Genomic DNA, 17,590 nt, shown 5'->3' with positions numbered 1-17,590 from the left:
GCGACCTCTCCTAGTTTTGTGTTCTGGGTAAATGACTTTCTCTGAACCTCAATTCCCGCATCTGTAAAGTGGAGACAGTGGCAGCATAGAGCTGTTGGAAGTACGTGAGCCCAGAACTCGGGTTCTGGCACATAGTAGGTATGCCCAGCATCCACGAATGCTGTTGCAGAGTCTGATTTGGGGGTCTCTTGCTTCACTGGGGGTGCAGAGAGGACTTGGGTGGGTGGAAGCGACACCTGGGTGGGGTGTGGTCTGCTCTTCTGATGGGCACGCACTTGAACTTGGCTCTGTACCCTCCGCATGTGACTTACCTGGGTCCTGCAGAGAAGGGCACATAGGCCAGTGGGGAGCGCTGCTGTGGATTGTCTGGGTCAAAGCGGTAAGGGTTGTACACCTAGACGGGAAGAGCAGGGGTGAGTCGGGGCTGACCCAGCCATTCCAGCCTGGACCCCTCACTCAACCACTGGGGACCAGAGTCAGGCCCTCCCCTTCCTCTTGACCCCACACTCACTACAATCCAGCCACACCTGCCTCCTTCTGTCAGGTGTGCAGGGCTTAGTGTAGGATTAGGGCAGGAGCTCACCTTGGAGTCAGGCCACACTGTGGGGTTGTGGTGGGTCCCATAGATGCTGACCAAACAGATGATTCCTGTGGAGACAGGTGGAGTCAGTGGGGCCAAAGGGAAATAGGGCCTCCTCTGGAAACATCCCCCTCCCCAGCTCTCCCTGGAGTCATGGTGTTCCCATGAGCCATCTGCTACCACTTCCTGTCCATGATTCCCTGAAAAACCCTGCTGCCCTACCCACTCCCCCTGCCTGTCCCTAAGAGACCCCCATCGCCCTCTGGCTGCCATACTGACCACACAGGGATCTTTCTCAAAACTATGGTACTGTTCCTCATCAGCACAGTCGCTCCCTCGGCTCCCCACTGCCCTCAGATGGAGCTCAAGTGCCTGCACTGACTCCAGGCCTGCTGCAGCCTGCAGCCCTGCTCCATGAGCATGCCTGTTCTTCCATCTCCAGCCTCCTCCAGGAAGCACTCCTGACATTCCTCCCTAGGTGGAGCCATCCCTCCATATTTGGGCTTCTCTGGCTGTCCTCTCTCCTTTTAGCCCATGGGGGAGCCCATGTGGCTGGGAATGTCTGTACCCTGCTGTTGCTTCCTAAAGACTGGGTGGTCCTCAAGGCCTGGGCCTGGGATGAGGTTTCTTTAGATCCACAACATCAACTAGGACAGTCTCCAAGTGACAGCTGGTGACTGACACCGACCTTACCCCACTTGCATCCTCCCAGGCCAACCCTGCCACACCAGGTCCTTTCTTTCCACCTGGACGCAACCACCTCTATCTCCCCTATGCACAATGGGGCTTCCCCCTAGCACCCCAGAAACCAGGAGGGGACACAGTTGCCACATCCACATGGATAAAGCACCTGGGGCAGGCACGGCCAAGCCCCTGTGGACAACAGAGCGGCCACATCATCGAACAGTGCACCAGCATTGGGGGGCACACAGCAGGCACCTTTGGGGATGATGCGTCCATCTGGTAGCTTGATGTCCTCTGTGCAGCGACGAGATACAAGGGTCACAGGTGGGAACTGACGCAGGCTCTCCTTGATGCACATAGTGGTGAATGGCAGCTGGGTCAGGTCATCCCTGGAGAGAATGACAGAATAGAACTATGACTCTCGCAAACATACACACATAGCAAGCACTGGAGCTGATTTCTGGGGGTCCCTACTGGGTCCAGCATTAATGCTTAAATTGATTAATTATATGGTGATCAGGGAGCATTCAGGGGAGATGCCAGCATAACTAGAGAGGCTCAGGGCAACAGCAATTTATTTGCTTGAATGGGTCCATTTAAGTATGTACGTATGGATTTACAACAGGGTCTCACTGTTATCTAGGCAGACCTGAACTCCTGGACTCAAGTGATCCTCCTATCTCAGCCTCCCAGTAACTGGGACTACAGGCATGCATGACTGTACCCAACTATTTCATTATTTTAAAACCCTTGATAAAAGGAATAATAAAACCATATGTACCCCATAGACCAAAGGTTACTGCAGGTTAAACTGTGTCCATGAAAGAGAGAGAGGGAAAAAAAGAGACAAGTTGAAGTCTCAGCCCCCAGTGCCTCCAAATGTAACTTATTTGGAAAGCAGATTGGGTGGGGGTGAATGCTTCTCATCTCTGCACTGAGAAGAATATGGCCCAGGGCAGCCACTGATCCAATGAGGAAGAGGAGATCTCTGGAACAGACCTGAATCAACTCTTGGTTTGAAAGCAACTGCACTCCACTCAGTCAAGCCCAGCAGCCACAAGAGTGATGTGCAGATGAGAGCAATAAATAAATGCTTGTTGGGGCTGCGGTTGTAGCTCAGTGGTAGAGCATATGCCTAAGGTGTGAGGCACTGGGTTTGATCCTCATCACCACATAAAAATAAATAAAGGTATAAAAATACAATAAAAATTTAAAGTTAAAAAAAATGCTTGCTGAAAATCACTGCATTTGAGGGATGTTTGTTCTGCAGCATTATTGCAAAAATTGCTAAGAACTGTCACATCCTGAGACATCCATAGACATCATTATCACCCCCATGTTATAGTTGAAGAAATTGGGATTCAGGAAAAAGTGACTTGTCTCAGGTCACACAATCAGTAAGTAGTAGAGCAGACTCAAGGCTCTGGTCTCAACAGGACCCTTCAGGCCGCTGACCTCCCCTAACAAACTGACCACTCCAGTTCTTCCAGCTCCCGGCCTTTCATGACTTCCTGGATCTCTTCCCGACACTTCTCCTGGTATTCTGGATACTTCGCCAAGTTGAACAGCACCCAAGAGAGCCCACTGGATGTTGTGTCATGACCTGCAGGCAGATGAGGTGTTTGAATGGAGGCTGCCATCTCCGGGCAGACAATAGTGTCCATGTGGGTGTCCCCTAAAGGGACAATGGTGATCCATCCCACCCTCCTTCAGTTTCACTCCATGTCCTCACCCTCAAACATGAAGGTGTCTGCCTCAGCTCGGATGTCCTCATCTGACAGTTCCTTCCCATCTTCATCCTGGAAGGGGTGGTACCGGATGCTGAGCCCCTTCCATCCCACCCTCTGCATCCTGGAGTCTCCTCCAGAGTTAGACATATCCCTGCTTTCTTAAGTCAAGCTGTGGTGGGGGGAAATATTCCAGGGGGAAGGAGATACGCTGCTTGTATAAGAAAGATGGGGAAAGAGGGAAGGAGTAAAAGATGAGGGGAGAAGGAAGTTCATATAGCTTTGCATTGTTTAATGATGAAAACCCATTATGAGAAATACATCGTTAGGCAATTTCATGATTGTGCAAATATCACAGAGTGCACTTACACAAACCAAGATGGACATGATGTCACTGGGGGATAAAATATAGGAAACCACCCTCATGCATGTGGTCCATCACTGAACAAAACATCATTATGTAGCACAAGGCTGATTTATTGAGTAGCTGCTAACATCATGTATCCCAAAGGCCGCCCTACAATAACTGTCATCAGGTTTTATGATCACCACGGTGTAACTGAGGAAACCGAGGTTCAGAGAAAAGAGTGGCACGACAAAGGTCAAATTCCACTCAGAGACAGGGGTGGAATCCAGATCTCTGGATCCAGAACCCAAATGCTATTCAGAAATTCTATAGAAGGACTGGGGATGTCACTCAGTGGCAGAGGGCTTGCTTAGCATGCATGAGGCCCTAAGTTCCATCTCCAGCACTGCAAAAAAAAAAAAAAAAAAAAAAAAATCCACAGAAATAGCATGAAGGGGTGACCATACATCTGTGTCACATGCCTTCAAGGTGATATAGTTCATCTTTGTAAGGGTTATGGACTGAATTGTGCCCTTCCCCTAGAATTTGTAAGTCTCCTACCATCTCAGAATGTGATCATGATTGGAGGGAGAGCCCTTGGTGAAAGTAATCAAGTGAAAATGAAGTCATAAGGGTGGCTTTAATCCAATGTGGCTAGTGTTTTTATAAGAAAAGATCAGGACAGAGACACACACACAGGGGGAAGATGATAGGAAGACACAAGAAAGTGGCCATCTGCAAGCCAAAGAAAGAGGTCTGCAGCAGGCCGTTCCTCATGGCCCCTAAAAGAACTCAACCTTGCAGGCGCCTTACACTTCTAGCTTCCCGAACTGGAAGAGAACAAATGTCTGTTGTTCAAGTCACCTCGTTGGAGGCAGAGGCAGCCCTTGGTAGCCAGAGAGCACTAGTTCTCGTATCCACCCCTATGGATACCAAAATCCATGGATGCTCAAGTCCCTTATATAAAATGGCACAGGGTTGGGGGTGTGGCTCAGTGGTAGAACGCTTGCCTAGTATGCACAAGGCCCTGGGTTCAATCCCCAGATCACACACACACACAAAAATTTTTTTAATTAAAAATTAAATAACATGGCATAGTATTTACATGCCACCTACGTAAAACCTCCCATACTTACACTTTAGGTGACTTAGAATACCTAATACAAGTAAGTGCCATGTATACAGCTATTATACTATATTAGGAAATAATGACCAAAAAAAGTCTGTACATACTCAACGCAGATACAATTGTTTTTTCAGATGTTTTCAACCTGAGGTTGGTTGAATCTGCCCATGTGGAACCTGTGGATACAGAGGGAGGACCAAGCATCCACGTTCTCATCAAGCACATAAGGAACCTTCCACAGGACAGCCCACATGCTAGGCTACGTACCAAACCTCAGACTGGGCGCAGAGGTACCCCCTGTAACCCTGTAGTACTCAGGAGGCGGAGGCCAAGTTCAAGATCAGCCTGGGCAACTTAGCAAGACCCTGCCTCAAAATAAAGTAAAATAATCAAAGGATCTAGGATGTTGCTGGAAGGTAGAGTGCTCCTGAGTTCAATCCCCAGTACCACAAAACAAAACAAAATCAAAAAACCCTCAGTTAATTTAAAAGGACTGAAATGTCTGCTCAGCAGCCTGAGCAGACACACAGTAGGTCTCACTTGCATGCCCACATCCGACTCCGCCCAGATCTACGTGAGTTTACACGCTTGGCGCAGCTCCCCCTGCAGGGCCCCTCCTCACCCTGGCCAGGAGCAGCACGTCGATGAAATCCAAGGTCTTGCCCTGCTTGGCCTTCAGCCAGGCCTCGGCCCCCTGCTGCCGCAGCGCCCGCCGCCGCTCCTGGATGACCTCGGTGGTGAAGCGGTGCACGATGTCACAGGCCTGGCGGAAGCGCCGCCCGTCTGCGGTGAGGTAGTAGATGAAATCCAGGTGGTGATGGAGGCGATACTGGCGCCTGACCACCAGCGCGCTCAGCTCGATGATGGCCGACAGGTAATCGCTCATCTTCCTGCCCGGGGAGAAGAGGCGTGAGCGGAGCCCATGCACCAGCCGGAGCCAGCCAGGTGCACGGCGCGGCTAGGCCAGGCCTCCTCTCTCCATTGGCAAATGACAAGAGAGGCCTCCTATGACCTGTTTTCTTTTTTTCTGGAGATTTTGTGTATGTGTGTGTGTGTGTGTGTGTGTGTGTGTGTGTGTGTGTTGGGTTTTGCACTGTTGGGGCTAGAACCCAGAGCCTGGTGCTAGGCTGGCTGTATCACTGAGCCATACCCCCAGCCCCCATGATGAATATCTGATGAATGAATGAATGAGCCAGTGAACCAGGGTGATGATTATTTCATCAGGTCATTCAACAGACAGTCACTGAGCACCAACCATGTGCCAAGGCGCCCGTGACCTCATTTTATCCTTCTAGCACCTCCCCCAAGAGTCAGATATTATCATCTTTGTTTTACAATTAAGGAAATTGAGACTCAGAAAGGGAGGGACACTTTCCAAGGACTGTTCACTCTTTGTAGAGGAATGAGGGAAAGTAGCATTGCCTGAGCACCTACTATACACATCATCTGATTAAGATTCTTACACCAGGACTATGGGGTAAAAACATAACAATGTCTATTTTGGGGGACACAGGGAACTGAGGCTGAAAGGTGATGACAATTTTTAATTTTTTTTTTTAGGTGTAGATGGACGCAATACCTTTGTGTATTTATTTTTATGCGGTGCCGAGGATCAAGCCCAGTGCCTCACACATGCTGGGTAAGTGCCTTACCACTGAGCTACACCCCGCCCCTGGTGATGTCATTTTCTTTGGAACCAAATGGCCCATGGGTGGCAGAAGCCAGCAGCCCGGGTTGCCTAACAGCTGGGAGTTCCCTTTCTCCTCCCACTACCTCGCCCCTGGAGCAGCTGGCTCTGCCTTCCCCAGGGAGGCCACACTCACTCCTGGCAGTTGCTGTTGTAACTGAACACGCATTTCTGAAGACTGTCCAGGGTCATGAGGCTGACGTGCTCGAACATGTCAAAGGAGGCCACCGAGCCCTCCCCCAGACGCCGCCATTTAGCCTGGAAGAGAGACACGTGGCAAATGGGTATGGAGACCTCGGAGGGCAAGCCCAGCTGACGGGACCTGGCTGCCTCTTCACTACCAGCCCGAGGTACAGATCAAGGACGCGAGGCCTGAGTTGGGGCTGGAGCAGTTGTCGCCCTCTTCCCGTGACACCTGGGGACTCACGTGCATGATGTTGGTGCACTGGTTGAAGATCTTCATGTAGGGCTTCAGAATGTCGAAGTGGAAGGCAGGAGTCAGCAGGCGGCGGTGACGGCTCCACTTGTCACCTTTGCTGAGCAGAAGCCCATCCCCTGGGCCCCGGGATTGGGTTAGGGGGCGCCCCTGCTCCTCTGACCCCTCCGAGGAATCCCTTCCCCTCTCTTCCCTGAAGCCCCAGTCCCAGCCTACCCACTCCACACTCACCTAGCCACGGTTTCAGGAAGCTGTAGAAAAGGTCGTCCTTGGGAGCAATGGCAGCTGTGGGGACAGAAGAGGCGATGATGACTCAAGACAGAGTTCTGACCCCTGACCTCTGCTTAGGACCTCCATGGGCCTCCTCGCCCACCTCCCGCCTCACCCCTCCAGTCTACCCTCCACATCCAAGCCAGAAAGATCCCTGTAGCACACTGATCTGAACTCGAGACCCCGTTCACACGCCTCCCCGGGCTCCCCGTTGCCCTTGTAGAGTTCAAGCGCAGCCTAGCGCTGAAAGGCCCCGCCCCGCCAGCCCCCACCTGCCTCTCACTCTATCCTTCAACACACACCAGGTAACCCCTCCCTCCTCATTGCACACTGACATTCGCCTCCAAACCTGTGTTTGAAGCTGTGGCATGGAGTCACCTTCTACCCTCCCTGCTCTTTTCTGCCAGCTCAGGCCATTGGAATCATACCTCCTGGGTTTCCCACCTGCAGGTCACCCTCCCTGTCTGTCCATCATGCTGGCCCTAGGGGGATCTTATCTATCAGATCTGACCATGTCCCAATTCACACACCTGTTACCCTCGGGCACAAGCAGCTCAACCCATTTCCAAAGCCCTGGGTGATCTGCCCTTGTCCAGACCTCTCTCAAGACAGACACCTTTAGCTGGATGTGGTGGTGCACCCCCTGTAATCCCAGGGACTTGGGAGGCTGAGGCAGGAGATTGCAAGTTTGAGGCCAACCTCAGCAACTTAACCAGGCCCTAAGCAACTTAGTGAGGACCTGTCTCAAAAAAAAAAAATTTAAAAAAAATTTTTTTTTTAAAGAGCCAGGGTTGTAGCACAGTGGTAAAACACCCCTGGGTTCAATCCCCAGTACAAAAAAAAAAAAAAAAAAAAAAAAAAGACATCGCCCAGCTCCCTCCTGCTCAGCATCACAGAACTTTTGCTGCATCCTCTCCCAACAATCACACTGGATTGTGTTCATCCAGTTCCAAGTCCCTTGAGGGAAGAGACTATTTTGATCGCTAACACTTGGTGCTAAATATATTTTTATTCAATGAATGAATGAACCAATGAATCAAATAATGGGTGAATGAAGAGAAATGAATGGATGGATAGATGCATGGGTGGGTGTGTGGATGCAAGAATGCATGCATAGACGCATCCCCCTTCTATACAATGGAAAAATTTGGGACTGAATGAGAAGTGGCCAAAGAAGGAAGGATCTGAGTTGTAACTGATGTCACTGAAGACTGAATGTGACTCAGCTTCACCCCCCCACACACACACACTCCCCAGAAATTGGCCATCTGGCATACACAGTCATCAGTCCACTCATCCTCCCCTTGAACACACCCCTTCAGCTGCCATTCTGTGCCCAACCCATCATGGGTGACGTTGGCAACCCAGAGATGGCTCAGCTCCACGCCCTGCCTGGAGAAGCTCTGGGGTGGTGTGGGAAAAAGGAAGCAGAGGCACAGCATGCAATTATCAAGAAGGCAGAAAGTGTGCCAGGTGCTAAGGGCAGCACAGAGAAAGGGCTGCTAGAAGTCGGAGCAGGATTCCCAGAGGAGGCAGCATTGCAGAGGAAGGTGGGAGTCTAGTTACTCCTCTCCTCCCTGGACTTTGAACTCCAAGCTCGGTGCCCAGTGTGGTTTGATTTGACACTCTGATCTGATCAATGGCTGCCCTGCTCAAATACCTCCCATGACTCCCTATCACCCCCTCAATAAAGTACAAGTTTATTCACTTTTCAGTCCAGCTCTTGCTTAACTCTCAGTCTCATTTCCTACCCCCCACACACACACACACTCACGCCTGCACTCCACCAACCCAATCACCTGAATTCCCCTGGTATCTCCCACAACTCCTTTAGAATGGCAGGTGCCTCCAGTTAGCAAACTCCTATGCATCCTTCAAGGCCCAGTTTCACTGACACCTCCTCCAGGAAACCTTCACCAATCCCTCTCCCCAGGGGAACCCTTGTTCTCCTGTCCTCAGGTCCCTCCTCTACTCCAACCCCATCCCCCACGCCAGGAGACTCTGTGTCTGGGCTCCTCCTCCCATGTTTCCCCCTCCAGCAAAAAGGAGCCAGTAACACCTCACACAGAAAAAAACTGCAGCAGAAAAGCCCTCGCGTGGTGCTCAGCATGGAGCAGCTGTTCCACACAAGGCTGCAGATCACCGTGGTTGGGACTTTGATCGGGACCTTGATCCGGGTTCAAACCCCAGCCCTGCCACTCACTAGCTGTCTAAACTTGGATCTGTTCCCACTCTGCCCCTCCATCTCCTCATCTGCCCAGGGAGGAAACAGAACGATCTTGCCTCATGGCAGCTGTGACACCTGACAAGCCAATGTGTCCTGGCACCTGGTAGATGCTCATTAAATATGTGTGTACGTAAATGAATAACTGACCCGCTGCTGACTTCTATGTCACTGCCATTATAATTATTGCTTATTGGCATCAAAAACTTGTGAGATGGTCAGGGCTGGGGATATAGCTCAGTTGGTAGAGTGCTTGCCTCGCATGCATAAGGTCCTGGGTTCAATACCCAGCACCACCAAAAAAAAAAAAAAAAAAAAAAACACTTGTGAGATGGATATCCAGGTCTGCTATTGGTGACCAATGAATGCACAGCTGGTGTGGAAAGTCACAAGGGGCTTCCTGAGAAAGTCAAATGTACAGCTGGGCGTGTGACTGAGTGGTACTGCCTGCGCTTAGCATGCGTGAGGCCCTGGGTTCCCTCCCCAACACTGAAACAAGGAGTCAAATATAGAATCACACGCTGATCCCACAATTCCACTCCTAGGTGTCCCGAGAGGAAATGAAAACACAGAGCAAGCTGGGGCTCAGGGGTACAGAGCTTGCCTAGCAGGTGCGAGGCCCTGGGTTCCATCCCCAGCCTGGAAAGAAAGAAAAGAAAAAAAGGAAAGGAAAGGAAGAAAAGAGATGGAGGAGGGAAGGAAGAAGGAAATGCATGGTTATACCAAGATGTGAGGGGAGAGAGACATTGTGTGTGATTCCTTTCATATGACATATTCAGAAATGGCAAATGCACAGGGCCAGGAGGCAGGAGGGAGGGGCTGGGAGTGGGCAGGAGGAATGGGATGTGATCACTTCTTGGACACAGGGTGTTTTATGGAGTGATGAAAAATCTTCTGAAACTAGAGAGACCTGGGGTTGCACAACACTGTGAATACATCAAACGCCACCAACTGCTCACTTTAAAATGGTTAATTGTATGTTATGCGAATTTCACCTCAATAAAGAAATGAATGTACACCAACAAGCTATAATTACGTGCTAATAGATCATGACTTGTCCTCTGCAAAGGTTTTCACCTACTTTTGCCCACGAAGAGTCCCCTAATCCACGTGCCCATAAGATTAGGAGTTGGAAGTTCCAAGAGGCGCCATGCCATCCTCAGGACCCAGTGACTGTGTAGGTTGGACCCCAGAGCAGCAGCACCCAGCTGCAGCCCCAGGAGGCCCCACAGTGGAAGGAGGCTGTGAGCTGGAGCCAGGCCAGCCCAATCCCAGCAGGCAGGCACAGAGGGACGGGAGCTCCCGGGCCGGGAGGCCTCTCCAAGGACAGCCTCACCCTCTCCTGTCAGGGGTTCCCCACCCAGCTCCTCCATTTTGGGAGGCAATGGACATCCTGCCTGTCCTGAAGGAGAGAAGAAGAGGGAAGAGAAAGAGGCCCAAGTGTCTACTAAGTGCAGGGATATGCTGGGGGCTCTACTTGGAGACTTAACAGTCACTCAGAATGGTGGTCAGGACACTGAAGTTCTAAGGAGGCAGATGAAGGAGGGAGAGGAGGAGGAGACAGAGGCAAAGGAGGAAGAAGAAAGGGAGGGGAGAGAGAGAAAAGCGGGGAAGGAGGAAAGGATGGGGGAGAGAAGAGGGAAAAGTATACTAAAAAAACAAACGAAGCCTGCACAGTGGCGTGTGTCTGTCACCCCAGCTACTCAGGAGGCTGAGGCAGGAGAATCTCAAGTTCAAGGCCAAGCTGGGGAACTCAGTGAGAGCCTGTCTCAAAATAAAATAAAAAGGGCACAAGCCGGGCACAGTGACACACACCTGTCATGCCAGCAGCTCAGGAGGCTGAGGCAGGGCAATCACAAGTTCAAAGCCAGCCTCAGCGACAAGGAGGCCCTAAGCAACTCAGTGAGATCCTGTCTCTAAAAAAATACAAAATAGGGCTGGGGATGTGGCTCAGTGGTCAAGTGCCTCTAAGTTCAATTGCCAGTACCTAAAAAAATAAAAAATAAAAAAAGCTCAAGATGTAGCGTAGTGGTAGAGCAGTTGATGAGCAGGCAAGAGGCCCTGCGTTCCATCCCCAGCACTGCAGAAAATAAAATAAAAAATACTCCAGAGAAAAACCCTTATTCACACCTACCCACGTTATGTTACTGTGCTATGCTTTTGAGTACTGGGGGTGGAGCCCGGGACTCCTCATGCTAGGTAAGCACTCCACCACTGAGTCTTCGTAATAGCCCCCATTTTACAGATCAGAAACAGGCCCTGAGAGGCTTGGAAAATCACTAACACCACACAGCAAGTATGTGCAGAAGCCAGAATTTGGACTCAGCCCCTTGGAGCCCTGATCCAGGCCTCTGGCCACACATGGGTGCTCAGTACTAGGAAGAATTCTTCTCCCAGGGTCTAGGTTCCTCGGTAGTTCAGTGGGGATCATCATCCCTTCACAGATGCAATAATGGGGGACCCAAGGGCCTGAGGAGAGCACAGCTGGGAAAGGGAAGGAGGGCAGCCCCATTCTCTTTACCAGCCCTGGGAGGCAACTTTGGAGGCAGCCTCCAGATATAGGTTTGTAGAGGCCCAAGCTTGTGCCAGAGATCCCACAATTCTTGGAGCTCTTTCCTTCACATCCCTCCAGTCTCCGGCATCCTGATGCCCAACTCCGTGCAAGACTACGTCCCGCCATGAGGCAGAAGAGCTGGACACGGCCTCACCCAGCCCCAGTGGATTAAGACAGAACGAGAAAGTCCCGTGGAGAGAGCTATGGGTCTTTGGAGTTGGGTGTTGAGGGATGAGTAGGAGCTCGCCCAGCACAGCAGGGAGTCCCACACCTTGGACAGGTGTGGATTGCAGCAAGGAGAAGCAAGCCTTCCACATCTCCCTCCCTGCTAGTCAAGGTCAGCCCAGATGATGCAAGCAGGCTGAAGGAGGGGCCACCAGAGCCCAGTCACGGTGGGAGTGTCACCACCCAAACAATGGGTGTGTCATGGGCTGGCATTGAGTAACACCTGCTTAACAGAACCCGCAGTGAGTGATTTCCTACCCAACGTGCTTCCAGGTAGGTGGACAGCCTCATAAAGTCACTGGGACTCGCAGGGCTTGTCGCGCTTTTGTCCATGATGTCCCACAAACTGTATTGCCATTCCTGCCTTGGTGAACTCCTATTCATCCCTTAGAGCCCAACTCAAGTGACCTTCCTCCGGAGGGCCCACCTGCCTCGAAGCCCAAAGAGAAGATGAGAGGTGCGGGTTCAGCCAGCCTGCCTACCTGAGGCGCCCACCAGGGGCTTGATGTAATCCGGGTGCACCAGAACCAAAAGCGGCAGGACGGGTCCGATCCACACCAGGATTACGTGGTGCATGTTGTCCAGCACCTTCTTCTCATCCTGAAGGCCCGTCTCATTCGGAAGGTACTGCAGTGGGGGAAAGAGCGGCAGTGGGGTCATGCCCAGCCTCGGCTTCCTCCAGCCCTGCCCTCCTGCACCCCCCCTCACCTCATGAGCCCAGAAGTGCTAAATGATGGTGAGCCTCCACCTCCTCCTCTGAAAAGTGGGGTACCACCAAGTCTCCCTCTGAGGGCAGCCCAGAGGACCAGAGAGAGAAAGTGAGAGCCCACCACAGGGCCCAACGCACGGCTGGCTCAAGAAATAACAATAAGCTGACACGGTGACACACGCCTGTAGTACCAGCAGCTTGGGAGGCTGAGGTAGGAGGACCCCTGGAGCCCAGGAGTTCAAAGGCCACCTGGGCAACATAGTGAGACCCCGTCACACAAAAAAGAAAGAAAAACAGTAATTGTAAACACATTAATGGTAAGTGTTGGCTTTTATCAAATATTAGCTATGTTGTTAAAAAAATACCACTAGGAGCCTTGCACTGGGCGCATGCCTAGAATCTCAGCTGCTCGGGAGGCTGAGGTGGGAGGTTCTCAAGTGCCGTTCCAGCCTGGGCAACTGAGCAAGACGCTGTCTCAGAAAAGGAAAAGAAAGAGGGCTGGGAGTTTAGCTCAGTAGTAAAGCACCCTGGGTTCAATTCTAGTGCATATGTGTAAGTGTATATATTTATACTTACACTTATATTTGTATTTGTTTGCATAAATACACACTTACATATTTATTTATAGAAAAGATTACTTATTAAAAGTCCAAAGTCAGGTGCAGGGGTGCACGCCTGTACTACTACTGGCTCTAAGCCAAGTAGTGAGGCTCTAAGCAACTCAGTGAGACCCTGTTTCAAAATAGAAAATAAAAAGGGCTGGGGATGCAGCTCAGTGGTTAAGCACCCTTGGGTTCAATCCCTAGTGCCAAAAGAAAAAAAAAAGTTCACTCACACAGCAGTGCACATATAACTCAGGTTAACACTAACCCTATCAATACGACTAGGATTAACCCCATTTCATTTTTAAAAATTTTTTTTAGTTGTCGAAGCACCTTTATTCTGCTTATTTTTGTGTGGTGCTGAGGACGGAACCCAGCACCTCACACGTGCTGGGCAAGTGCTCTTCACTGAGCCCCAGCCCAGCCCTCAGTTTTTTGTTTTTTTTTTGTGGTGCTGGGGATCGAACCCAGGGCCTTGTGCTTGCAAGGCAAGCACTCTGCCAACTGAGCTATCTCCCCAGCCCCCTCAGTTTTTAATTGTAGTTTTCTCCATGTTTTTATTGGTGCATCGTAGTCGTATATACCCATAGGATTTGTTGTTAGGTGCACACAATGCACAACATCACAGTATAATTTGGCCCATTCCTACTTGAGGACCAGAAGGGACACAAGGTGTTCCATTGGCCTCAGGCCTCATTCTTCTACCATGACAAAAGCCAGCACGGGTCTCAACTGTGTCCAAAGCTGCATCGTCAACCAACCCACCGCTAATAACCACAGCAGCGCCGTGGATCCTCCCAGGCGGCTGAAGGGGACTTCACCGAACCCAGCTGTGAAAACCCTAGCCATCCTCGACTGCCCACGTAGGATGAACAGCAGCCACGGCTACATCTAACCCGGCCTTAACCCTCAGCCCAGCTGTTCACAGCTTCTGACAATCACTATATTTACAACGTTCGAGCTTAATTTTAAAACGACACATGCACGTATATTTGCACTGCTGTGTGAGTGCACTCTTGGTACACTGACACATTCACTTGTACGAGAACCCAGTGAGGCTTATTATTTTTCCCGCCTGACATTTTTTTTGGCCGCCAGTACTGGGGATTGAACTCAGGGGCACATGACCACTGAGCCACATCCCCAGCCCTATTTTGTATTTTATTTAGAGACAGGGTCTCACTGAGTTGCTTTGTGCCTTACCATTGCTGAGGCTGGCTTTGAACTCGGGAACCTCCTGCCTCAACCTCCCAAGCCACTGGGATTACAGGCGTGTGTCACCACACTCGGCTCCGCTTGGCTTTGTTCAGAAAGTTTGAACAACTTGTCTGAAGTTACAAGTAAGTGGACAACTGCCCTGGTGGGGCTTCCTCGGAAGCCGGTGCTGAAACAAGAGTTCTGGGGAAGTGTTTTATGTGGGAGGTGATCCCCCAAAACATGGGGAGAGCGTGGGGAAGTGAGACAGGAGGGACAACAGCCAGCACAGGGTGAGCAGTCAAGCCACCCGGGGCGAGGGAGCTGGAGTGAGTCTCCACCAGTGTCCATCAGTCGCTGGCCGAGGGCTGCTCCTAGGCGCATTAACTCCCAAAGCCCCCAGAATGCGGGTGTCAGCAGCCGACAGATGGGCCATTGACCCAGAAATGAGACAAGAGATATGAGCAGGTGTTGGCATGGTCTGTCACAGCGGCAAAGTCAGGATCTAAAGGTGGACCACCCGGCTCTAAAACTTCTGCTCTTAACCAACATGTTCCAGGAGGCAGCCCTTCAGGATCCATGTCAGATGGATCTGAGTTCAAAATTCATCTTCAGCAGTTGTGGGCTATGGGCAAGTCAACTCAACCTCTCTGGGCTCAAATCCATAAAAGTGAATCCATAAAACAGCAGCTCCATTGCTGTTTCAGACTGTGAGAAATAGGGGAAGGCTCAGATTCTAACAAGCCTAAACCTAGTGCCTGGCCAGGGATTGATCCCTGCAATTATTAAATGAATGAATAAACAAATTACATCTCCATGGCTCCAGCATCTCCTTCTCTACCAGGTCAGCCCTGAGCCTGTTCGTACCCAAGGGAAATCATGGCCTCACCCAGACCTTATGGGCCTCATCCCTGGCCAACTGCCCAGGGCCCCAGAGTCTAGTCACTGTCTTGAGGACCACCATAGAAGCCAGTAAGGGCTTCCTGGAGTAAGAACATTGGACATGGAGCAGGAAGACTGAGTAGAAGTTTATCTAGCAAGAAGAATATTCTAGACAGAGGGCATAATTCAGCAAAGGCCACTGGAAGCTGGAGCCTTGTAACATAAACAGGAAGCCAATCCTTGGGGACTGGGGAGGAAGGCGAGGCAGTTGAGGAGGGTGGGGTCAGAGTTTAAAGAGTGAGTCTTTCTCCCAGGAGTAATGGGGAGCCATGGAGGGTATGTGAGCAGGAGAGGGTCGTGGTTTGATTCAAGAATCCCTCTGGAGGGCTGGGAGCATAGCTCAGTGTACAGCACTTGCCTAGCATGTACAAGACCCTGGGTTCAGTCTCCAGCACTGAAAATGGAAAACACACACACACACACACACACACACACACACACACACAAAAGTATAGCTCTGGAGTTAGGAGGGGAGAGAAATTGAAGGAGATGGAAGGCAGCTGGACCGTGGCCCGGCTGGGGGTGGGGCAAAGGAAGGAGACTTAGGCACCATGGGCAAAATTTGATGGCCCCCAGGGGGAGGAAGGACTGGGAACCCTCTCCCTCCTAAGACCTCCATTCTGAGATAATTCTCACCGTTCAATAAAATGTTCTTTGAGCTACTCAGTGGATATGTATCCTAGGGCTGGGCTTGTGGCTCAGTGGTAGAGCACTCGCCTAGCATGTGTGAGGCCCTGGGTTCGATTCTCAGCACTACATATAAATAAATTAAATAAAGGTCTGTCGACAACTAAAAAATATTTTGAAAAAATGTTTCCTGTTCCTTGGATGCTTCTGGTTTCCACAGGACCCAGCAGTTGAGCAGACACCTCTGCCATGAGGTGCTTGCTGAACACCAACCTCAGTGCCAAGTACCCAAGAAGCATAACCCGAGGAATCCAAAACACAACCACGAGGTTACTAAGAACTGGTGGAGCCCCCCCCATAGCAAGTGGGGAAACTGAGGCGCAGGGCGGTTAAGCAGCCTGCTCAAGGCCACAAACTCAGTACCTGGTGGAGCTGGGCCTCCAACCCAGGCCTCCAAAATCCACAAGGATGACCACAGCCCCCACTCCCACCTGCTTATCTGAAGTCCACCTCGGAGCTTAGTGTGCTGCCTGAAAGAGTCTCTAGTGACTGCTCCTGAACTTCGGAGAGGCCTGTAAGTGGGCTGGGGGTCCAAGCAGCTAGATTCTGGGACCAGCAAACCTCACTGCTCTCAGGATCTGGATCTCTCTCTTCTGACCTCTGCAGGACATTTTGGGAAAGTCCAGTCTGCCTCATCCAGAACAGGGACAGTGAAGCCAATCCGCCTGGGTTCGAATCCTGGCTCTGCCATGTATCTGCTGTGTTACCTGGGGCCAGCGACTTAATCTTTCTGTATTCTTAGGTGCAAAATGGTAATAGTCCTGAGACCTAAGTTCTAGGATTGTCAAGATGACTGAATGCGTTAATAGTTCCCTAGAGTAATACCTGGAATATGTTCATGAAATAACAATTGAAAGGAAAGGAAGGGGTTAGGATGGTGACATGGGATCACAGTATCTGAGGGAGAGAGTGAAGTCACATTGGGGTGTAGAGGAAGCAACAAAATCCGTAGGAGCTCCTTCCGACTCCTACTCCCGCCCCGTGTCCCGACTTTACCGGGGACGGTACCTACTGCTCCAGCAGTAGCTATAGAATGACAGGAAGAATTCGTCTCTAAAGTCAGCTCTGCCAGCTGGGAGACCCTGGGTAAGCTGCTTGCTGTCTCTGAGCTTCAGTGGATGCACTCAAACCCCAACCAAGGTCTGGGAGGCCAGCAGGCCCACGCTCCTTACCGAATCCCCGGGACCCGCCCAGCTCTGCCCAACCAGACTCACCATGCCCAGGTGGCCCAGCAGCCAGTTGCGCCGGGGCGGCTGGGGGAAGCAGCGCAGCCGGCGGCAGGTGATGTAGAAGCCCCAGCAGAGGCGCGAGAACTGCAGCAGCAGGCGGAAGAGGAAGAAGAGCAGGGAGAGGAGGAGAGCGGACACGGCATACATGCGGAAGGCCGTCTTCTCCAGACCCAGGAGGTGCAGCAGTTGGTCTGTGATGGGCAGCATCTAGGGGCCGCACCGGAGGAAAGTCGGTGCTGGTGGGGACCCCGCCCCCCGCACACCTTGCCGCACACGAGATGGCCCAAGGGGTCAAGCAAGGTGTGCCTGGCGCCGCAGGGGCCTGGTGTGCCCACGTCCCACACACCAGGACCCCTCTGCGCCCGGCC

At 51.4% G+C, this 17,590-nt stretch overlaps 1 protein-coding gene across 2 annotated transcripts in view; it reads right to left on the bottom strand.

Annotated features, from left to right (window-relative positions):
- The window catches only part of LOC124968484 (ultra-long-chain fatty acid omega-hydroxylase), a 31,798-nt gene that overhangs the window by 997 nt on the left and 13,211 nt on the right, over window positions 1-17,590 (bottom strand). For both annotated transcript variants that reach the window (XM_047530985.1, XM_047530984.1), the window contains exons 4-14: window positions 17,208-17,429; window positions 12,342-12,486; window positions 6,818-6,871; window positions 6,578-6,705; window positions 6,287-6,408; window positions 5,086-5,353; window positions 2,997-3,063; window positions 2,738-2,867; window positions 1,520-1,653; window positions 584-648; window positions 312-394 (exon numbers count right to left, since the gene is read on the bottom strand). In XM_047530985.1, the coding sequence (XP_047386941.1) occupies window positions 312-394; window positions 584-648; window positions 1,520-1,653; window positions 2,738-2,867; window positions 2,997-3,063; window positions 5,086-5,353; window positions 6,287-6,408; window positions 6,578-6,705; window positions 6,818-6,871; window positions 12,342-12,486; window positions 17,208-17,429 (1,418 nt within the window). The remainder of the gene's footprint in view (window positions 1-311; window positions 395-583; window positions 649-1,519; window positions 1,654-2,737; window positions 2,868-2,996; window positions 3,064-5,085; window positions 5,354-6,286; window positions 6,409-6,577; window positions 6,706-6,817; window positions 6,872-12,341; window positions 12,487-17,207; window positions 17,430-17,590) is intronic.

Source organism: Sciurus carolinensis, chromosome 17 (genome assembly GCF_902686445.1).
Source record: "Sciurus carolinensis chromosome 17, mSciCar1.2, whole genome shotgun sequence".
Lineage (NCBI taxonomy): Eukaryota > Metazoa > Chordata > Mammalia > Rodentia > Sciuridae > Sciurus > Sciurus carolinensis.
This window is presented reverse-complemented; position numbering and strand designations above follow the sequence as displayed.